This window comes from Muntiacus reevesi, chromosome 22, assembly GCF_963930625.1.
Source record: "Muntiacus reevesi chromosome 22, mMunRee1.1, whole genome shotgun sequence".
NCBI classification, from domain to species: domain Eukaryota; kingdom Metazoa; phylum Chordata; class Mammalia; order Artiodactyla; family Cervidae; genus Muntiacus; species Muntiacus reevesi.
In genome coordinates this window covers 26,739,335-26,763,704 of record NC_089270.1, presented here as the reverse complement: position 1 = coordinate 26,763,704, position 24,370 = coordinate 26,739,335, and the positions used below count along the sequence as shown (strand labels likewise).

General features: G+C 39.2%; 1 protein-coding gene across 6 annotated transcripts in view; it reads left to right on the top strand.

The window, feature by feature from the left end:
• Nucleotides 1-1,860: 1,860 nt before the first annotated feature.
• Nucleotides 1,861-24,370, top strand: part of MTHFD2L (methylenetetrahydrofolate dehydrogenase (NADP+ dependent) 2 like) — a 149,965-nt gene continuing 127,455 nt past the window's right edge. For 5 of the 6 annotated variants that reach the window (XM_065914425.1, XM_065914420.1, XM_065914421.1 and 2 more), the window contains exons 1-4: nt 1,861-2,103; nt 3,904-3,975; nt 21,755-21,939; nt 22,564-22,686. In XM_065914425.1, the coding sequence (XP_065770497.1) occupies nt 1,961-2,103; nt 3,904-3,975; nt 21,755-21,939; nt 22,564-22,686 (523 nt within the window). In that variant the 5' untranslated portion in view covers nt 1,861-1,960. The remainder of the gene's footprint in view (nt 2,104-3,903; nt 3,976-21,754; nt 21,940-22,563; nt 22,687-24,370) is intronic. The other variant, XM_065914422.1, reaches the window with a different exon arrangement.

Here is a 24,370-nt window from a genome sequence, read left to right as displayed (position 1 = left end):
CAGGGGATCTTCCTGACCTCAGGATCAAACTCTCATCTCCTGTGTCTCCTGCTCTACCAGGTGGGTTCTTTTACCACTGTATCACCTGGGAAGCCCCATATCCATAAAAAACTATAAATCAAAAAGAAACATGCACCCAATGTTCATTGCAGTGCTATTTACAATAGCCAAGAAGGAAAGCAACCTAAATGTCCATCAACAGAGGAATGGATAAATAAGATGTGGTACATACATATATAAAATGGAATATTACCCAGCCATAAAAAAGAATAAAATCATGCCATTTGTAGCAACATGGATAGCCCTAGAGATTATTAGACCATTGATTTTAGACTTTTACTCTTCTCTAAAATAAGCATTTAAGGTTACCAATTTCTCCAGAAGTACTTCTTTAGCTGCTTTCCTCAAATTTTGATATATTCTCTGTTCATTTTCCCTTCTCATGTCTTCTTTGTTCCATGGATTATTATTATTTTTTTTAACCTACAGAATCAAAGTGCCTTTCTTTGAATTTTGAATGTACCACTTCCTAGACTTCTAGCTTTGGGCAAGTTTCTTAATTTCTTCATAGATCAGATTTATCATATGTAAAATGAGAATTACAAGAGGATCTTTCTCAGAGAATTATTGTCAAGATTAAATGAAGCTATCTATGTAAAGGACAAATGCCTGGAACAGAGTAAATCTACAGAAACTGTTAGCTATTATTACTGATAATTTTTATTACTTTTAATTTAATGAACGTCACAATTCACAGAAATAATCCTGTATTCTTAATACAGAAAATATATTTAATTTTCCCAATTATGTATTTTTCATTTTGTGCACTTTTCCTATATTTTGCATTATCCTTAAGCTGGACTACAAGAAAAAATTTAAAAACAATACTTAATTTAAGGGGACGAAGGTAGTTCTGTTCCTTTCTTCATATTATCACTAGTTAGGTAGTAGGTCTGATAGATCTCTGCAGTTTTAAAGGAAAGTAACCTTTCGATAGCCGAACGAAACCACTTATATGTCTAGTACAACTTCTGCCCCCTTCTGTCTACAAGTCTTTCATTTTGTGAAAGACACGCTCCTTAGAACTTTCTGCTAGGTTCGATGCTGCCTGATTCAAGTTGATTTTTGCTCAAATAAAAGCATAACTCAGTTCATCTTCTATCATATCTCAGCATAAAAAAATGGTCAGTCTGATTTTTGCTTTTTCTTTTTTTTTTTTTTTTTGATTTTTACTTTTTAAAGGAAGCTTCTATTTTGTTTTCTCACTACAAATTCACCACATAACACAGGTTCCTAGGTAGTGTCAGTTAGATCATAGACTCCAGAAAATGAATGACAGCTTTCCCTCTCCAAAGTGGAAATGATAAGGTAGAGCAATAGAAATTCTTAAGTCCAAGCCTTGTTCATCCAGGTCTCCCTCCTCCCTCCACACACTCACGCTTGTCTTTCTTTCCCCTGCTCTCAGGAGAAAGGTATCCCAGGGTCTCACTAAGGGAGACAGAATCTGTAATATCCTTCTTGCTTTAAATGAAATCACCAGTAGCCTGGGCAGCTGTGGGGCAGAGCAATGGTTTGGGAGAAGGGGAGCGTGCTGCTTGGACTGATTAGTTTAGACGCTTTCCCTGTGTCCTCACTATGGGCACATCAGCAGCGTGACCAGTGCAAGGGAAGCCACGTCGCCGCCAGGCCATCCCTCAAACTCCAGCCTTCCGACGCACGTGCTAGTCCAGCCTGGGGCTCGGGTCCCGGCCCCGCCCCCTGACGGGACAGGGCTCGGGTCCTTCAGCCCCGCCCCCGGCCCCGAACTCGGCTTCTAGCCCCGCCCCTGAAAGGTGCCCCCGGGAACCTTCGGCTGGTCTCGCTCTCCCGCCGAGCCGGGTGGGGGCGGAGTCCGGGCTGGCGCTGTGAGGAACGGAGCGGCGGAGGTGGCGCCTCTGTCAGGGAGCCGGCATTCGCGGCCATGACAGTGGTGGCCCGCGGCTTCTGGCTGCTCCGCGGCCGCCTGGCCCGAGTGTCGGCGCTGAGCCGGAGCGCGGTGTCGCCTTTCGCGGCGCCAGGAGCGGCGGGGCAGGCGTTCCGGGGCTTTCGGAGCAGCGGCGTGAGGTACGAGCGCTCCCGGACGCTCGACCTCCTCGGGCCCGGGCGCTCCCGGGTGCGAAGCCACTGGCTGTGGGAGGGGCGGCCGGGCGCCTGCAGCTGGCGCGGGCCAGGCCTCGCGCGTGTGAGCCGGGGCTCCAGGTCAGCCGCGCGGCGGGGCGGGGGCGAGGCCTGTCTTCGCTCGGAACTTGGCCTTGCAGGCTAGGCCGGCTAGTCGCATCCGCCTCAAGTCAGGCAACTTGGATGTTCTCTGCGCTCGCTGGAACGTGCCATCTTTGCAGCAGGTGCAGTTGAGTGACTGAGGAAGATCTTTGAGACCGAGAGAAAAGGGGCCTTAAAAACACGTGGTCTGCTTGAAGCATTTGTTTGGGTTTGGTTCTGGCTGTGTTTCGTAAACAAAGGAGTGGGCGATGGCCATATGGTTTAGAGTTTGTGAATTTCTTTGTTGGTGGTAATGCTGAGGACTTTTCGAGCTCTACAATTCTTAATGATTTCACAAAATCAGGCTTTAATCTTGACTTTTCGGTGTTTTTCTGTATGGCGCTTCCCAGATGTCTGCAGTCTTAGACTGACATGATCAATCTTAGATTCACTGCATCTCCTTGGACCTTGTTGCTGGCCAGCAGATTGCGAGTGGGTTTTAACTGTTCTGTACAAATGGTGCGCTGTCCGTCCGTCCGTTACTTATAGCTATTATGCAAACTCAGATCCAAGAAGCTGAGAATAATTTCTTTTGACCCAGAGCCAGTGAGTCCGTTTGTTTTCAGACTTACAGGGATTTCAATAACGTGCTGTAACTGCAGTTTTACGTGGCCAGAGATGGCGCCTTACTCGTCTTTTTGTAGCCCCAGTGCCCAGCACAATGCTGGGAAGAAAGGAAAGATCAGTAATGAGAAAACATAGTGACGGCTTATTTAACTTAAATTGACTAACTCTTCATTGTATGTATTTGGATCTTAGTCTTGCGTGATTGAGTTAAAAAAAAAGTTCTATAGGTTTTACTTTGGACTTAGTTTGTAGTGACTGCTGTTTGTCTTCCAGAGAATATGTGAGAAGATAACAATAACCCACAGTTCTGATTGCGGAAGCTTTCATGGTGTCTGAAAAAAATTGCCAGTTGCTTTGGATACAAACTCTGCAAACTAGGAAAAGCAGATTCTGTAGAATTCTCTTTGCATTACAGAATTGAAGGAATTATGTACCACAGCCACACTATTTAGATAATTATTTGTTGAATTTGAGTTATTTTAGGGCTTCTTCCCAGAGTGAAGATAACCTTTTTCAAATTGTATAAGTTGGTTCATTTCCCTTTGTCAGATGGTGTTAATAGACAATCCCATCATCCTGTCTTCTCCAGGTATCAATACACCGAATGAGAACCATGACAGCTAAAAACCTAACTGTCCCGTTGAAGCCACTTGTTGTCACACACACATGCACATACACACATGGATAAATCAGAGCTTTTAAAATTGAATTTACGGTCTTTTATAATTTGAAATAATCGAGTGGAATAATTTTGGAAAGCTATTTTTAATGTAAAGAAAGAAGTGTAACTTTCAACCCAACTTCGTTCAGATTATAGCTGTATAGAAATAGTAATACCTTTGATAGGTTTTTATTTTTTCAAGGCGGCACTAGTTAGATTAGGATAGGTGGCATTCTGACATCCACTTGTCACTAAGTACCATATATGAAGATGAAGTTGCCTGTAAGGTTGAGAAACACCTGTGGACTGATGGGTCTCGGGTGGGGAGAAATCCGGACAGTGTGTTGATGTTCACTGGTGTCTCTTTTCTCTTCTAGGACCAGCAGAGAGAAGAGATTCCATCTTCCAGAGGTCGCCACTGTCTGCCTCCCCACTTGTCCCCATCCTCGGTCATCTCTTTTAACACATTATTGACCAGAGATGTATTAATATGTCTTTTGTTACCCAAATGTTATTGACTGGAGATATATCAATATCACTTGATAACAAATTGCTGGCCACAGGTGTTAGTCTCAGCAAAAATCCCCTGGTCAATAATGAGTTAATATGTAGTGACATGTTAGTTGTGTAGTTATTCATAGTGAATGTGGTTTAAATCCTACATTATCCTCTTGATTTGAAATTTGAGCCTTAGTGTTTTTCTTACTGCAGTGAATCTTTGAGTTTGATGAACTCTTTCTCTAATGACATTGACTGTTTTCAATTAACAGATTTATTACCAATTTCTGGTATAGAGCCGCAAATGAAAAAAAGTATTTTTGATTGTCTTTCGTATCTTTGGCTAATTAGATACTTATAATGGAACATATAAATACTTTTTTTAATAGAGAATTTCAAGAAATAGTGTTTAACAGAATTTGAAAATTACAAAATTATTATTTATTGTTTACTATTTAATCTCAGAATGGTTTCCCTTTAAAATTTGCAATGAGTTTTCCCCCCATTTACCATGATAAAATGGATTTATTAATTGAAAGAAAATATTTTTAAATGTCAAGGAAATAAATGAATAAGTCCCTTCTATTTGTTGCAGCTTATTGTTTCTTGAAATGAGTTATCTAAAAAGCCAAAAAGTTACAAATAAAAAATTGTTGGTGATTGAATTTTCCCAGTTTTGCCTTGCTGTGTGAGAAGTTTACAAATCAAGATGTGCTTGCATTGTAAAATATCACATGAGTCTGGCACAGTGTTTTTAAGTGTATGGAGCTGGGCAGCAGTCTGTCCCATCTGAAGGCAAGGTTACAGACTTTTATGTTAAATGCCATTCTCGAGGCAGACTTTCGGGTATCCTCCAACAGAGGCTTCCCCAAACCATGCTTTACTACATCAATTCATTTTTAGTAATTAAATGGATATCCCAAGGGTTTTTTAAAATAAAAAACCTATGTTTTTGGAGCTAGTAAGAGGTACTGGTTTATGTTAGGTAAATAATCATGTCTTATAGGACTTCCCTGGTGGCTCAGATGGTAAAGAATCTGCCTGCAATGCAGGAGACCCAGGTTCAATCCCTGGGTGGGGAAAATCCCCTGGAGAAGGAAATGACTACCCACTCCAGTATTCTTGTCTGAAGAATCCTATGGACAAAGAAACCTGGCAGGCTACAGTCCATGGGGTAGCAAAGAGTCAGCCACGACTGAGCAACTAACACCTTTCATAGAATGGATAGTTTAAAAGACAAAGATAATTTTTAAAAGACAAATTGTATATGTACGACTGTTAGTTTTTCTTGAGACCCTCTCCTATAGTATTTACTCAGATTCTTTGTCTGCTATAGAATTTATTTAAAGATCATTTTATCCTTGTGTGAAGCTTAAAGGACCCAGACTCCAGTTTGTACCATTACTGAAGCTGATTTTCCATGGAATTATTTCAACCAAGATAGAGTTTGTGCCAATGGCTAGCAAGGGCAATTTCTCAAGATCACATTTTATTTTGCTGGCAAATTGTGATTTTTGAGTCTTAATGCCTTACGTCTTCTAATGACAATGAGCTATGATAGCTATCTGGTTACAGGTTTTATTTCTAAGCAGTTATTGGTGGTGGTTTGGTCACTAAGAGTCCTACTCTTGTGAATCCATGGACTGTAGCAGTTACGTCATTTTAAATTTAGAACCTAAATGTTTCACCGTTTATTATCTCTTATCTTAGTTTTATATCTGTGCTTCAGCTATTAAGAGATAATATGTTCTAATGTAATGTCTCCAAAATCAAGTTTTCTGATTAAAATGGATCAACAGGTGAACAGAGAAAATTAATACTAATCTCAGACCTTGTTAGTCATGATTTTAGTAATAATCTAGCAATTTCTTTAAAGACCCAAATCTCTATTTTTCAGATGCTTTGTAGTTATATTATTCTTTCATGTTAATACCCTAATTAGATGATAAAAGTAGCAACAAAGGAACCCAACAGATTACCTTCTATGGAGATAATACTCCATAGAAGTACTCGCATACTCTTCATTGAATTCCCTGGAGCTCAATGAAGATTGTTAAAAATAGTTTGGTTTAGGGGCGATTAAGTTGTAGAAGGATGCTTAAAGATGGAGGAGCTTGAGTGAAATCTGAACTGTCCAATGAGTGGGATAAAGTAATGATTAGTAATTAGTGAGATTTACTATTAAGAAGTGCAATCTGAACCAGAAAAAAAAATCAACTAATTTGTGTTCAGAATGGAATATAACACAAACCTAAATTAGTTTCAAAGAAAACCTCAGGGTTGATAGTATCCAAGAAGTTTTATCCAGCTGCTCCTGTTAATATTATGTCATAGGTATTTTCTGTGTTGCCATTGTTTTTGTTAACATTTTATTGGCTGCCTAATATTACATTAAGTCAAGTGGCCTTAATTTATGTAACCATTTTGCTGTTGGTTAATGTCTAGTCCTTGAAATATGAAATATTTCACTCTCAGATGCAGGTCATATTCCTGTCAACATCATACCAACCAGGTTTGTTCACTTAATGATCTGAACTCTACTTAGGTTTCTAGAATTACTCTCATTAAAGAGTATGCCTCGAGCCAAGAGACTGTTCAAAGATTTGTCTTTCTAAAATGAGGGCATATTATAATTTAAAAATAGACGTTTCCTTTTCCCACTTTGGCTATTTATTAAATCTGCAATGAATATCATCTTGCTTTAAACAATCCAGTTGTACTTGAAAAATAAATTCTTATTAATATTTAATTTTTCCTTACTCTGTGTTAAACATTTTGCTGAGATTTTTCGTGTATAGTTTGTCCTTCAATCCTCATAACAACTGAAGGAAGTAGACACTCTTACTATTCCCAGTTAACAGATTAGGAGATTGAGACTTAGAGAAATTAAAGAACTTGTCCATGATAACACAGTAAATAAATGGTGAAGACTGAGTTGGAACCTATATGATCTATCCAGTGCTTTTCTCTACAAGCAATTTATAAATTTCCCTATTGCTTATCGTCATTCTGAAAATTCTTATTAAAGTGCGGAACTTTTGTGAATCAGGACTACTAATTTTGCATATAAATCTTAAAAATTGTGTTGTCAGATTTCTTTAATACAGGGTTTCTCTTTACTTGGGACTTCATGGATAGAATTTAAGGATCCCTAAACTTAGATGGGAGGTCACTAGTCTCTACTAAATTTAGCATTTTCTTCAATAGTGAATGTTTACCTCAAACCACAGTAATCGGAGTACAACTTATAATATTGCCAGCAAAAGTACAGGCATATTAATAACACAGTTGATACAGAGATCTCAAAACATATATACACTCACTAATACTCTTTGATGTTATGGTAGTAATTAGACTTGCCACTAGGTGTTTTATTTAATACTTTTTTAAAAAAAGTATTTGATAACAGTATTTCAATAAAACTGGTTTTCTGTAAACCTGTGTATTTTATGTTAAACATTTACAAAAATTGTTCTGAGAAGATGTACATGGGATTTAATAATCTGCCCAAGTGTTCTCCTGGTACAAAGCTTAGCATATAAGATTTTTTTCTGCAGAAATTATGGATGTTTAGGTTGTTGTTGAGTCACTAAGTCATGTCTGACTCTTTTGCAACCCCATGTACTGTAGCCCCCAGGCTCATCTGTCCATGGGATTCTCCAAGCCAGAATACTGGAGTGGGTTGCCATTTCCTTCTCCAGGGGTTTAGGTTGTTACTGATGTTCTAAGTTACACGTTAGAGTTCTGAAAGTGTTAAGTTACAAAATTGAATGAAAGAATCATACATAATGGAAAGAATTTGCTTTACTTTTTATTGAGTTATGAAAGTATAATTTCTTTACTTCACAGTGTAAGATAGCATTTGAAATGTGAAATGAAATGTCTTTTTAAAAAACCATGAACTTAACATTTTAAAATATTAATTTACTTTAAAAAAATTCACTTGCTTTGAAAGGCTCCCTTGTACTAGTTAGTGATTGGTTTTATTCCATACATAATTTTGCCCTGGTTCCTTTGAGTTTGTTTTGTTACTATTGTTAATTTGAACTCCAGAATCTTCACATTTTGCCCTAGGACCTGCAGAGATACTTTAATTGCTAATGACTGTATTAGGCTTTTTCATCTTTATAGATCATAAAACAGTTTATTACAGCTCTAATTAAAGTTGTGGTTGAAAGTGAGATTATAGATGCAGAAACAAGATGTCAAGTATACAAATTAAATACACTGTTGTTTGTGAGCGGGCTTTGTTTTACTATTTTGTGAATGAGTATTTTGATACACAAGAAAAGAGGTGATTTTTCCCCCTCCTGTTTGTTACTTTGTTTTAGCTAATTAAACACTTAATTTAGTGCTAGGAACCATAGATTAGGATGGCTGTAGTATGTTTTCTGGAGAGTGAATAGGTAAGTGGACAAGTTCACAGAAACAACACTAAATGTTGCCGACTTTTTGTTGGTGTTTAGTTGCTAAGTTGTGTCTGACTCTTTGTGACCCGATGGACTGTAGCCCACCAGGCTCCTCTGTCCATGGGATTTCCCAGGCAAAAATATTGAAGTGGGTTGCCAATTCCTTCTCCAGGGGATCTTCCCCACCCAGGGATAGAAAGCCACGTCTCTTGCATTAGCGGGTGGATTCTTTACCACTGAGCCACCGGGGAAGCCCTGAGGGCTTTTTAGCCCCATATTACTTCTTGTTCTCTGAACATTTCTCCATCTATTACTTAACAGAAACTAGGAAAGCCATTTTTACAAATGAGCCAATCAACTCTTAGTCAAAGCTGCTTGTATAAGGTCAACAGAGAATATTCCCATTATATACATGAGGAAATTGCATGCCTTTGAAAGCAGTAAAGTAACTTGGCCAGCTTTTAAGGGTGAACAGGGCTGCCTCTCAGGACTTCTGGTTTGGGTGAGTAATTTGTAGTGTGTTGTGCTGCCCGACTGCTAACTCTCCTCCCTGGCCGCTCCATTGGGACATATTCTTTCCTAATGAAGAGACTTTCAGTGCTAGCTCAGCAACAGGGGGAGAAAAAACTGCTGAAAAGGAGAGCTCCTTGTCTTGCCGCCTTTGGGAGTGACTTGCAAAGTTCCTGCCTTTGCAGGAGATGTCACCTGAGCAAGTAATGACAGGGTGCATTGTGTGAAAGATATCTAAGGGTCAAATGGACTTCACTTTTGATTTGTATTAATGGCTTTCTCACTGTATAATTTTTTGATGAAACCACATTTTTAAGAGTTAAAAAGGTACAATCACACTCCAATACTGCATTTCAGATTCTTGTTAAATGAGGGCTACTCCATTTCTTCTAAGGGATTCTTACCCACAGTAGTAGATGGTCATCTCAATTAAATTTGCCTATTTTCATTCATTTTAGTTCACTGATTCCTAAGATGTTGATGCTTACTCTTGCCATCTCCTGGTTGACCACATCCAATTTACCTTGATTCATGGACCTCACAGTCCTCGTTCCTATGCAGTATCGTCCTTTAGCCTCAGACTTGACTTTCACCACCAGACACATCCACAACTGAACATCATTTTGGCTTTGGCCCAGCTGCTTCATTATTTCTGGAGCTACTAGTAATTGTCCTCTGCTCTACCCTAGTAGCATATTGAACACCTTCTGACCTGCGGGGCTCATCTTCTGATGTCATGTTCTTTGTCTTTTCATACTGTCATGGGGTTCTTGTGGCAAGAGTACTCAAGGAGGCCCAAGTTTTGTCAGAACTCTTCACTGACAGTTACTCAGTGAAAAACGAGATTCATCACAAGTTCTTCCCACAAATTCAGTTCAGTTCAGTCACTCAGTTGTGGCTGACTCTTTGCAATCCCATGAACCACAACACTCCAGGTCTCCGTGTCCATCACCAACTCCCGGAGTTTACACAAACTCATGTCAGTTGAGTAGGTGATGCCATTCAATCATCTCATTCTCTGTCGTCTCCTTCTCCTCCTGCCTTCAATCTTTCCCGACATCAGGGTCTTTTCAAATGAGTCAGCTCTTCGTATCAGGTGGCCAAAATATTAGAGTTTCAGCTTCAACATCAGTCCTTCCAATGAACTCCCAGGACTGATTTCCTTTAGGATGGACTGGTTGGATCTCCTTGCAGTCCAAGGGACTCTCAAGAGTCTTCTCCAACACCACAGTTCAAAAGCATCGATTCTTCGGTGCTCAGCTTTCTTTGTAGTCCAACTCTCACATCCATACATGACTACTGGAAAAACCATAGCCTTGACTACATGGACTTTTGTTGACAATGTAATGTCTCTGCTTTATAATATGCTGTCCAGGTTAGTCATAACTTTCCTTGCAGAGAGTAAGTATCTTTTAATTTCATGGCTGCAGTCACCATCTGCAGTGATTTTGGAGCCCCCAAAAATAAAGTCAGCCATTGTTCCACTGTTTCCCCACCTATTTGCCATGAAGTGATGGGACCAGATGCCATGATCTTAGTTTTCTGAATATTGAGCTTTAAGCCAACTTTTTCACTCTCCTCTTTCACTTTCATCTAGAGGATCTTTAGTTCACTTTCTGCCATAAGGGTGGTGTCATCTGCATATCTGAGGTTATTGATATTTCTCCCGGCTTGATTCCAGCTTGTGCTTTTTCCAGCCCAGCGTTTCTCATGATGTACTCTGCATATAAGTTAAATAAGCAGGGTGACAATATACATCCTTGATGTACTCCTTTTCCTATTTGGAACCAGTCTGTTGTCCCATGTCCAGTTCTAACTGTTGCTTCCTGACCTGCATACAGGTTTCTCAAGAGGCAGGTCAGGTGGTCTGGTATTCCCGTCTCTTTCAGAATTTTCTACAGTTTATTGTGATCCACACAGTCAAAGGCTTTGGCATATCGTATCAATAAAGCAGAAATAGATGCTTTTCTGGAACTCTCTTGCTTTTTGAATGATCCAACGAATGTTGGCAATTTGATCTCTGGTTCCTCTGCCTTTTCTAAAACCAGCTTAAACACCTGGAAGTTCATGATTCACGTACTGCTGAAGCCTGACTTGGAGAATTTTGAGCATTACTTCACTAGCTTGTGAGATGAGTGCAATTGTGCAGTAGTTTGAGCATTTTGGGGGTTTGCTTTTCTTTGGGATTGGAATGAAAACTGACCCTTTCCAGTCCTATGGCCACTGCTGAGTTTTCCAAATATGCTGGCATATTGAGTGCAGCACTTTCACAGCATCATCTTTCAGGATATGAAATAGCTCAACTGGAATTTCATCACCTCCTCTAGCTTTGTTTGTAGTGATGCTTCCTAAGGCCCACTTGACTTCACATTCCAGGATGTCTGACTCTAGTGGCGTGATCACACCATCGTGATTATTTGGGTCGTGAAGATCTCTTTTGTATAGTTCTTCTGGGTATTCTTGCCACCTCTTCTTAATATCTTCTGCTTCTGTTAGTTCCATACCGTTTCTGTCCTTTATTGTGCCCATCATTGCATGAAAAATTCCTTTGGTATCTCTAATTTTCTTGAAGAGATTTCTAATCTTTCCTGTTCTATTGTTTTCCTCTATTTCCTTGCATTGATTACTGAGGAAGGCTTTCTTATCTCTCCTGGCTCTTCTTTGGAACTCTGCATTCAAATGGAAATATCTTTCCTTTTCTCTTTTGCTTTTCGCTTCTCTTCTTTTCACAGCTATTTGTAAGGCCTCCTCAGACAGCCATTTTGCTTTTTTGCATTTCTTTTTCTTGGGGATGGTCTTGATCCCTGTCTCCTGTACAATGTCACGAACCTCCGTCCATAGTTCATCAGGTACTCCGTCCATCAGATCTAGTCCCTTAAATCTGTTTCTCACTCCCTTGTATAATCATAAGGGATTTGATTTAGGTCATACCTGAATGGTATAGTGGTTTTCCCCACTTTCTTCAATTTAAGTCTGAATTTAGCAATAAGGAGTTCACGGTCTGAGCCACAGTCAACTCCCAGTCTTGTTTTTGCTGACTGTATAGAGCTTCTCCATCTTTGGCTGCAAAGAATATAATCAATCTGATTTTGGTGTTGACCATCTGGTGATGTCAATGTGTAGAGACTTCTCTTGTGTTGATGGAAAAGGGTGTTTGCTATGACCAGTGCATTTTCTTGGCAAAACTCTATTATCCTTTGCCCTGCTTCATTCTGTACTCCAAGGCCAAATTTACCTGTTACTTCAGGTATTTCCTGACTTCCTACTTTTGAATTCCAGTCCCCTATAAAGAAAAGGACATCTTTTTTGGGTGTTAGTTCTAAAAGGTCTTGTACGTCTTCATAGAACCGCTCAACTTCAGCTTCTTCAGCGTTACTGGTCAGGGCATAGACTTGGATTACCGTGATATTGAATGGTTTGCCTTGGAAACGAACAGAGATCATACTGTCTTTTTTGAGTTTGCATCCAAGTATTGCATTTCAGACTCTTTTTTTTGACTATGATGGCTACTCCATTTCTTCTAAGAGATTCCTGCCCACAGTAGTAGGTATAATGGTCATCTGAGTTAAATTCACCCATTCCAGTCCATCTTAGTTCACTGATTCCTAGAATGTCAATGTTCAGTCTTGCCATCTCCTGTTTGACCACTTCCAACTTGCCTTGATTCGTGGACCTAACATTCCAGGTTTCTATGCAATATTTCTCTTTACAGAATTGGACCTTGCTTCTAACACCAGTCACATCCACAACTGGGTATTGTTTTTACTTTGGCTACATCCCTTTAAATTGAGATACTTTAAATTGGGATTAAGAAAAGATGTATTTGTTTAGTAAGGTTGTCATAAACAAAGTACCACAAACTAGATGGATTTGTAGAGGAGGGGATACTCTCCTCTTTTCCCTCTCAATTCTTTCAGCTGACAGTTGAAATGAGAGAAGGCAGATTAACCAGGAAAAAAAAATCAAAATTTTAAACTATATATGAGGAATTTACATAAACATGAAGAATTCTGAAGGCAGGCAAGATGAGGTATATATATTATTCTGGACTAAGGAGAAGAAGATAAGTGTCTAGGACTTTGAAGAGAAGTAAGATAATTCACAGGAAGATGAAAAGAGTTAATGTTTGGTGAACAAATGTCTGCCGGGCCATCTAGAGACAGAGGGACCCAGAGGGAACTTTGATCAAACCGGCCTTGCTAGGTTCCTCCCTGCCCACCACACCTAGTTCATACTTTAGTATGGTTATCTGTGGTGACAGCTCCTTCTTAGAACTGGAATTCCAATTCTTAAAGTTCTCTTAGGCATTTGGGAGAAGTTCAAAGCGTTTGTCCCAAATCTTTTGGGCCTTGGTTGTTTTCAGCTGGGAATAATCTCCATGTTAGAGTGTCACATCTTGGGGCATCCTGCCCTGAACCCCGTCAGTTTAAAACAGCAGCAGCTTGTCCTCACACTTATAGAGGCCAGGAGTCTGAAGTCAAGAGAATGCACAGAACCACGCTCTCTTAGCCTGTCGTTGCTGGCAGTCCTTGGTTTTCTTTGGCTTAGGACTCTAAGACTCCAACTTTGTGTCTATAGCCATGTGGCCATCTTGCCTCTGTCTTCATATGGAGTTCTCTCTGTCTTTTTATAAGGACAAAAGTCATATTTATGGTCACTGAACTCCAGTGTGACTCCATCCTGTATCTTAGTTATATCTACAGATGCCTTATTTCCATATACGATCACAGCCATGTGTTCCAGGGATTAAGGTTTGAACATATCTTTTTGGGGACACAATTCAACCCTCAGCAATAGAATTTCAAAATTGCTTGTATAATGCTTGAGGCATCATTGTTTAATTAGCTCAGTACCTCCTTTTGGAGGGAAGTGATACGTTTCTATTGTAAGCTTTGGTTTCATTATTTGCAGTTCACTAGATGTGTCAAATCTGAAGTCCTCCTTTCGCCCTTGTCTGGCCTATTTTTTTGAATATGTTAATAATTTCCAGTAGATTGGCTCCTTTACAAAATATATTTTTAAACACCTGTTTTTAAAATCATATAGGCAGTGAAGAGAGTACATTCTGCTGTGATGAAATAATTTTTTGTATTCATTACAAACTTCTTCACAATAGCTTTGTAATTTAGTTATAATAACCGAGCTTGTGTGTAAAATATTTGTTAGTTTGTTATCAATTTATACTTTTGGGCTTTCTCCATGGCTCAGCAGCTAAAGAATCTGCCTGAAATGTAGGAAATAGAGGAGATATGGGTTCCATCCCTGGGTCAGGAAGATTCCCTGGAGGAGGAAATGGCAACCCACTCCAATATTCTTACTCTTGGCAGGCTACAGTCTATGGGGTCACAAAGAGCCCTAGTTGGTAGATTGTATGCTTGTTTGCATACTTATTGATACATGCCCCATGACCAGTTTCAAGCATATACACGTGCTTCATAGGTTTCTTTATATTGAAAGTGTTAATGCAAGTTCACATGCCTGATGCATAATGATGTCAAACTAACTGTAACATAGGATTTGGGAGTAGAGAAAGGTTTATAGCAAGGCAATGCAAGGAGATGGGTGGTTCATGCCCTAAAAAGCAGCAAGTTCCCTGAAGAGTTTCAGCAGAGCACTTTTAAAAGCCAAGTGAGGGAGTGGAGTGTCTCAGGGTCTGTGATCAGCTCATGCACAATTTTCTGATTGGCTGATGGTGATGTAGGAGGGTGGTATCCGAGGGGTTGGCATGATCAGTCCTTAGGTTCTTGGTGGCCTGGGACTATGTGTTCATCATTGTCAAATAGTTAACATCTTTGATTTGTTAGCATGAGGGAGGTTTTTTTACATCTGCAAAACAGCTCAGGAAATGTGGTTCAAATATTATTATGTAGGTACTTCAGAGAGTAGCTAATGCAAAAGATATGGGGGAAAGCCTGTCCTGGGAAGGCCTCATGGGGTCCTGCTTGGTTACAAAGGTAGTTGACCACCTATCAGGAATACTAGAATGGAGATTTTTACTATGAGAATGATGGAGGTGTAAATCAGTGGTTCTTAACTGAAGCTTGGCAGAACCACTTTTTAGAGGTTTTAGTTAAGCCCAGTAAGATTTTTAGATCTAGCCTATAGCGTCTCAGAAAGTTCCTGGTAACTCCTTAGCCAATCTGTCTCATCAACTGTGAGACCTGTTGTGTTCTGTAAAATACATTTTGTCAGAGATGATGAAAGTTTTCTTAAGAGACAAGAAGTGCAAGCTCTAGAGGCAAAGATGGTTTTCATGTTAGAATTACAAACTTTCCATCAAAAGTAACTGTAAAATAAGTGAGAAGTCAAACCATATACTAGTGATACTTGATACACAGATGTTACTGATGTAGACTTAAAAAACAGACATATCCTAAAAGTTGAGAGTTATGTTTTATTTGGCAGAAATTTTTAGTACTTAATCCCAGGAGGCAGCATCTTAAGTGTCCCTGAGAGAACTGCTCCAAGGAGGTGGAGATAGGAGTCAGGTTATATAGAAGTTTGAAACAAAGAACAAGTAGTCTGAACATCAAAAGTATTTTTTTGAATTAAAGAAAACCAGATATCTTAAGTTAAGCAATTTAGCACTTTTCTGTGTATGGGAAGATGCAAGAATCTGGGTTCACTGAAATCACTCCTTTCAAATGCAACTCAGCTATCTTGGGCCAGCCTCCTGTGAGTCTTCACATCCTCGTTCCTTGGTGCTCACCATAGAGAGTGGCTGCATTGTGGTCTGATGGCTGCCAGAATGCACAGGTCTTCTCCTCCCTCCTGAGTGCCCTGGAGGGCTGGAATCCCTGATGACTGTAACATCCTTGTTTACTGATATGGCAGGAAACACTCCATTCCTCACTGTTATGAGATTAGTGTTCAGAATGTATAAACAGCTGCTACGGATTAGGCATAGTGAATAATCCATTAGAAAAATGGTCAATAGAGATGAACAGGCATCCAGTAAAAGAGGAACTCCAGATGGCTAATAAACCTATAAGAAATTCAACCTCTAGTAATTAGGTAAACACATATTTAAACTACAACAAAATGCCATTAAACTAATGTGTTATGTAAAAACTGGCAATCTCAAGGAAATAGAAATTCTTAGACACTACTGGTGGATGTATGAACTAGTGCAACCACTTTGAAAATAAGGTGACATAAACTGAACACATATAAATATATCCTATAATCTAGCAATCCCATTCCTGGGCATAAACCTTAGAGAGATATTATGTTTTATATTTATATCATATATAAATGTGAGATATATTATGTAGCTCATATATTGATGTACATTATGTATAGTATATAAATACTATATGTTATTATGTTACATTATATAGCATATAATGTATATGATTATATTTCTAATGTTTAGAGATACAAACATTAGTTTAAATGATAAAGGAAAGCAATGGAATTATAAACTCCAGTTTCAGGATTGTGTTTAACTCTCTAGGAGAAGATAAAGTTTTGATAGGGGAGGGTTTCAATGCGTACAATTTCAATGATGATGATAGTATTTTTCTTAAACTGGGTACTAAGGTTGTTAATTTTACTGTTTTTTTCTTTTCATATGTTTCATACATATTTTGCATTTACTCACTTTTAATTTAATTCAGGATCTGTTTTGATACTATTTTAAGATAGATAAATATCCAGAATACTACCTATCTCACCATTTTATTATGTACCTATAGTTTTTCATTTAATTTCTTCACTTAATTTTATGCAAACATTTTAACGGGTTGTTGTTTTTATAGTTATTTTCAGTGGCTACACGTTAACCGCAACAAACTGTAATACAATAAACAACTTAACTTTGATAATCCCACAAATATTTGATAAACACAGTGTGAAAAATACTCTTAAATATTAAGGATATCATAGTAAATATAAGCTTCCTGTCCTACACAGCTTAGAGTGTTATGAGGGAGACAATAATTTTAATAAGGGCTTCAAACTCTACATGAGGGTAAGAGCTGGGTGCTGTGGGTACTCTTAACAGAGGCAGATCCCCAGGTTGAAAGTGTCAGAGGACATTTCCCAGATTGCCTTCCAAGCTGAGACTTGAGGACTGTGTGGGAATGAATGAGGAGCAGATTTGGTAGGGATGTTAGAGAAGTGAGGAGGAGGATGAAGAGTGTTTTAGGTCAAAGGAATAGTGTATGTGAAGGCCCAGAAATGAGAAACTAGCACAAGTGATAAACTGAAATTCAGCTGTGTTTACTTTGTGACTTGGTCAGCACCATGAAGCTGAAGAAATCCATGTTTGACTTCTGTTCTGTTTTCTTTACACCCTATACTCTATCTCAGTAAATCCCAGTGGCTCCACCCTCAAAACAGATTCAGAATCAGACTACTCTCAGCACCTTGACTGCCTACTCCACCCACCATGTCCAAGCCACCAGCATCTCTTGTCTGGGATTCCACACTAGTCTCTTCACTGGTGTCCTCACCTCCCTGCTTCCTCCTATAGAGTCTCCACATTTTAACCAGTTATCGCTGAATAATGAAAATCAGGTCATGGCATTCCTCAAATCTTCAAATGCTTGCTTTCTCACAGTAAAATCCAGTGTCTTTCCAAAGGCCTGGAGTATGATGTGATCTGAGGTCACACTCCTTCTCTAACTTTACATCCTGTTCTGACCCATTTGTTCTTTCCACTGCAGCCGCTGGCCTCGTTGCTATTCCTCAAACATACCAGGCATGCTCCAGCTTAAAGTCCTTTGTACTCGCTGTGTACTTCCCGTAGCCTAAATTCTTTTCTCCAGGTAACCACAAAACTTATGCCTTCACTTCTTTATTTACACTCAGGTGTTACCCTATTAATCAGAGAAGTGACACTTTTACCTTCTTATGAAAAATGGTAACTCTGGCCTCTGCATATGCCTTTTCTTTCTATTTCTCACACATAATACATTAAATATTTGCTTTAAATATTTGCTTATATCTTTTTCAACTACAAATATAGTTTCTGTGGAAGTGAGTAATTTGTTTTGTGCACTATTATTTGTATTCCTGGTGCCTAGAAGCAGTTTTCAGTACTTATTTAAAAAATGGGTATATAGTGCAGGGAGCTGGCATGTTTCCTTTTGGAAAATTTCTCTGACTGCAGCGTGGAGAATGGACTGGCAGGGACCGAGATCTGAAGGTGAATTCTTAGGAGCCGTGTACCTCTGGCTGAACATTTGAGTTGTTGCTGATATTTAGCATTTTTCAGCAATATGCATGTTGAAAAAAATCTCATTTCTTTATTCACTGAGGTCTATGTGAGCTCTTAATGTGTGTGTTTACCAGTACTTCTAGCAGGTAGAGTGATGCAGACATCCTGCATTGGCCCTCCACTAATTTGGGGTTGCTTCATTTATCCCTAAAGTGTGTCTCCAACAGAACCAGGCTTGCTCAGCCTCTCCAGTGACTGGGGAAATCGGTGGGATGGACCAGCTGTGGCTGAAAATGCTCCAAGTTCCTCTTTATAATTGGGTGGCAATCAAATGGGTGTTTACCCATCAACACCAGCTAGGCCAGGCTATGCCATGTCAGCTATAATTAGGAAGCCAATTTAGCACATCAGTACTATCATGTAAAGTAAGCCCTGTCACCTCAGCCTCCAACAGAAACGGTGCAATCAAGTTTAATCTGCAAATAGATTGTCTTTTTGGAAGTCAGGAATCAGTTTATGCTATTATCATATCTGACATTCTCAAGGTTACACAGTTTTGTGGTTTCTAGGTTGTAATTATCCTGAATTATGTCCAGTGTTGCCAGTTTCACAATAATCTATGTATAAATCACTGTATTTAATAGAGAATTGGCTAATAAAACATGTAAGCAGCTGCATTGCTAGTCATATGCTGTTAAAATGTAACATGGAGCTCAGATGGTTTTATATTTTAAAATACAATTGTATGTTCTTTACATCTGAAGTCCCTTCTTTAAAGTGACTTCAGATGTATGTTAGCAGATAAACTCGCCTCTAAAGTAGAGTATTTTGCCTATCTGAATACTGTTGACACAACTTAATTTTTGGAAAGTATTTTTTTTACTATTTATTTTATTATATTTTTTGCTACCTCTTATAAACAAATCACGCTGAAATCGTTTGCCATATCTGCAGGCCCTTAGTACTTGTTAATATAGGAGGTCCTTGTTCTCTCAGTATTAATGTGTGTGTGTGTGTGTGTGTGTGTGTGTGTATGTGCATGCTCAGTCATATCTGACTCTTTGCAATCCCATGGACTGTAGCACACCAGGTTCCTCTGCCAATGGAATTTTCTAGGCAAGAATACCGGACTGGGTTGCTGTTTCCTTTTCCAGGGGATCTTCTCAACCCAGAGATCAAATCCACATCTCTTGCGTTTCCTGCGTTATCAGGCAGATTCTTTACCATTGTGCTACCTGGGAAGGCCCTTAGTATTAAAAGTCCATTTAAATGAATCAATAGCAAATGAGCGTCAGGAATTCAAAGTAAATAGTGAATAAAGTTTGTTTCTTAATCCTGAAGAATAAAATTGAACTCAAAAGTGAATGTATTTTATCTTTATTTAGTCTAATAATTATGTATTCATACCAATTATTAGAATATACAAAGATACAAACTACAAAAGGTCACTCAAGAAATGATAGATAACCTAAAGAGCCCTTTGCATTAAATAATTTAAATTTGTAGTCTTAAACCTTACCACAAAGAAAGCCCAGGGCCAGAGAGCTTCACAAGTGAATTCCACCAAACATTTAAGGGAGAAATAAAACCGATTCTGCACAAACTCTTCTGGAAATGTGAAGAGGGATGGATACTTCCTAACTCATTCTATGAAGGCAGTTTCACCCTGATACCAAAACCAGTCTTGTTTACCCATGCTTATGTTTATTATTGGGGCTTCCCAGGTTAAGAACTTGGCGCTAGTGGTTAAGAACCCACCTGCCAATGCAGGAGATATAAGATCCCTGGGTCAGGAAGATCCCCTGGAGGAGGGCATGGCAACCCTCTCCGGTATTCTTGCCCGGAGAATCACATGGACAGAGGAGCCTGGAGGGCTCCATAGGGTTGCAAAGAGTCGGACACGACTGAAGTGACTTAGCAGGCACATGATTATTAAAATACACTTTTGTGTTGAACTGAAGAAGTGGTTTTCAAACATGATCATGCATAAGAATACCTGTTAGATGTGCAGGTTGCCAGGCTGTCTCTTCTCCCCCAGAGGTCCTGAATCATGGGTGTGGTGGTGGTGGAGGGGTGGCGTCCAGAAATTGCAAGTTCAATAAGCTTCCCAGGCAATTTTGATGTATGTATACATAGACTATATTTCAGGATCACTTCTTAGCAGAACATTGTTGACATCAAAATTGCATGAACCTGGATGAGCCCTGTGGACCACTGGTGCCAGGTTGAAATAGTATTCTTGATCTGGTTCTACATGTGTGTACACCAACCTGTCAGAAAGGGGAGCTGACTTATTTGGAAGGGGTGACACATTTTCATTTTGTTTGTGCTGGCTGATATTCATGATGCCTGCTCTCATTAGAACATAAAAGTTGTACAGTTGATTGAAAAAATTAAGTTGGTAAAGGTTTTTCTTTCCTCCGTTTCTTCTCCTGCATATTATTCATTGACCTGCATTTAGTGTTTTGTATAATATTCATGCACTATAGATCATGCTTTCACCAGACCTTTCAATAGTGAAAGGACAGGGGCACCAGATGGAACTATCTTTTATTTTATCTGATACCTTTAAAAACTAAACATGCAGTAGTGCGTGCATGCATGCTAAGTAGCTTCAGTCGTGTCTGACTCCTTGTGACCCTAGGGACCGTAGCCCATCAGGCTCCTCTGTCCGTGGGATTCGCCACTGGAGTGGATTGCCATGCCCTCCTCCAGGAGATCTTCCTGACCCAGGGTTTGAACCCGCTTCTCTTATGTCTCCTGCATGTAGTAGAAGCAATATTAATTCACCACTTTTAAATTTGAGATCATGGAGAGCAGTAAAGCCTTCCCATAATGCATTCATTTTTGTGCCTTTCCAGAGATAAATTTATGTTGTCTAACAAAGTATAGCATGTTTTACCTTCTTAAGCACTTATAAACTGCCATGAAGTAATGTATTGTGTGTTTGTTCTGTTAGAAATAGTGCCTTGGTGTGATCAGGGTGCTGGGGGTGGTGGAGTGGGGAGAAGTGGAGACAGCCGTTTGCTTCCTGGCCTGATCCCCATCAGTGACAAGCATGGCAGTACTGGCAGCTGTTGTCACGGAGTCCTAGAGCTATGGGATACAATTTTCCTTGCAGTAAATGAGACCAGCTGTGTAGTATAGAGCTCATAACTTCAGGATTTTGTACTTGATGTACTATTAAGAGTGAACTGACTTTACCTTTGGGTCAAAAGGCTATGGGGCCAGGTATATACAGCATGTCTGGGGCTTTGAAGATAGGGGCCAGTTTTAACTCAACTGTGCTGATCTGTCTCTTCTAGAAAAAAAAAAGGCAGAGCTTTTAATAGAACCAGTATTCTAGGTCTTGAGTATGTGATTTGATCATTAAAAAACATATATGTGAAAGTGATGAAGAAATGTATACTGTAGACAGATCATAATGCAGAACTAAAAAGCAGAGTTGGACTACTTTTAAAAAGTTATGCATGCATTTCTGAACCTGAAGAATGAGTGTCAAATATATCTGAAAAAAATCAAAGTTTGGTTGCTTGCTTAGGGGATCATAGATCCCCTGTTCACTCTCATACTTTAAATTGATGTAGCTGGATAGTCCTCACTGCCTGTTTAGTAGTATATTTTTGTTTGTTTGTTTGTTTTCCACAGATATGATGCAATTATTATCTCAGGAACTGAAATGGCCGAACAGATCCAGAAAGAAATCCAGCATGGCGTGGACTCTTGGGTTTCCCTTGGGAACAGAAGGCCTCACCTCAGTATCATATTAGTGGGTGATAACCCAGCAAGCCACACGTATGTCAGGAGGAAGATCAAAGCCGCCGCTGCTGTAGGTGGGGAGCATTTTAGCTGTACTTGTTACTAGATAACGTTCCCTGGTTTTACTTCAAAGTGTGATAATTATGAATGATAGCTGTCGACTAAATGCTATTTGAATAACATGTGTTGTTATTATTTATTGCCATTCTGTTGATTATTTAGTTCCCAACATTCACATTCATTTCTTACTCTTTTTTTTCTTCAAATTGCTTTAAATCAACTTGGTGTGATTTCTTGTCCTATTGGAAAACATGAGAGCAACCTGTTACATTTTAAGGGCCTTTTTTTTTTTTTTTTTTTTTTTAAATCACATTAACCGGCCTAGTTCATGGTGGTGGTGGTAGTGGTGGTACTGGTATTTTTACTCTCCTCAAATCCATTAACAACAGCTCATCACAAATAAGTGCAATTTGTCGCATAGAATACTGGGCCAAAGAATGCATGTGAATCATAAGAAAAGATCTGTACCATTTAAAAGTTCCCTCCTGATGGTGCTTTGAACATCACGTTTGTAGAAGGGCCTTTTCTTTCAGTGGGACAAGAACAGAGGGAACCAATCAAGCACCGTGTAAGACACCATTAATGAAAAAACACATCTTTGTTAGTCAAGTGACTTTCTGTTCTTGTTTTTCTTTCAGGTATCTGTAGTGAGATCATTCTAAAACCTAAGGATGTTTCTCAGGAAGAACTGTTGGATATAACTGATCACTTGAACGCGGACCCAAGAGTCAGTGGTATATTAGTTCAGTTGCCACTGCCAGGTATATAATGCTCTTCTGTGTGTCTAATTCGGTTAGAGGCAAGGACATCTTTCAACATTACGTCATGACACCATAAGTCATTTATAAAATAGGTTTAGAAGGGGACTAGCTATTATAGTCACATTCAAGGTGGCAATTTCTGAATGACATGTTTATAGTGACTGAAAATTGTGAAAGAAAACTTTAGGCTTTGGCAATAATACATGCAGTTCTTATATTGCACAATAATGCAAGACCATGAAAATGACTAAGTTGAAATTGGGCAAAGGATCTTAACAAATCAACAGGAAAATAACAATTGTTCTGTGACCTTTAAAATGTTTTCTCAAAACATTAGAAACTCTCTTACCATGGTTTATAAATGTGTAAGGAGATGAAAGCTATGGTTTTTCCAGTAGTCATGTATGGATGTGAGAGTTGGACTATAAAGAAAGCTGAGTGACAAAGAATTGATGCTTTTGAACTGTGGTGTTGGAGAAGACTCTTGAGAATCCCTTGGACTGCAAGGAGATCCAACCAGTCCATCCTAAATGAAGTCAGTTCTGAGTGTTCATTGGAAGGACTGATGTTGAAACTGAAACTCCATTACTTTGGCCACCTGATGTGAAGATCTGACTTCAACAGAAAAGACCCTGATGCTGGGAAAGATTGAGGGCGGGAGGAGAAGCGGACGACAGAGGATGAGATGGTTGGATGGCATCACCAAATCAATGGAGATGAATTTGAATAAACTCCGGGAATTGGTGATAGACAGGGAAGCCTGGCGTGCTGCAGTCCATGGGGTCGCAAAGAGCTGGACATGGCTGAGTAACTGAACTGAACCGAAGGAGATGATAAAAATAGTGAAACTAATATTTATCCAGTACACTGTAATTTAAAACATTGGAAACATCGAGCATTAAAGTACTTTATTTCATTGTCAAAATCTTATCAAGAGGAGTTTGAACAGTTACTTGCCTTCTTCTCATCATATAACTTATACGGAGCAAGCATTTTTTCTATGCCTCGGTGAATTGAATTGTCAAATTCTTTTTAAGTTTGGATTAACTTCCATTTTGTCCTTTGTCCTTTCAAGGTCTTGAAATATCTCTGAGAGTTTCTTTAGTGTGAGGTTTGATTCTGGTGTCACTTCCTCTGGGCGTTGTCATCCTTTTTGTTCCTCATTTATTTTGATCCATTTGCGATACCTAAGTTCCTTTGGCTTCATAGCTGCATCACTCCAAAGAACATGGTATCAGCATTCTAGGGTCTTTTCCTGCTTCTTGTACAACCAACCCATTTACAGTCCATTGGAATCCTAGTGAAGCGACTTTACCTTGTCTGTTACATTCATGGCCCTTGCCTTCTTGCTAGCCTAGGTCTCTTCTATCTTTGCTTTACTGTTGCCACCTTCAGATCTTCTATTCACATCCAATTTTCACTTCCAGCATCATCACATTTATTTCTTTGTTGAACTTTCATCTTTATGGGCTAATTCCCTCTTTTGATTATGTACTTCTTTGAAATGTCAGTGGATTTATCCCTGAAACCCAAGGAGGCAATATAATTTGCTATCTATGTTTGAATTGAGTAACAGATGTACAGTGACCAAGCACTGACAGACTTTGAAAAGACTGACATGTTAGTCACTGATTACGAGGCTCATCTGTTACTTACATGGTGACATTTGGACCAAAGAGTCGGC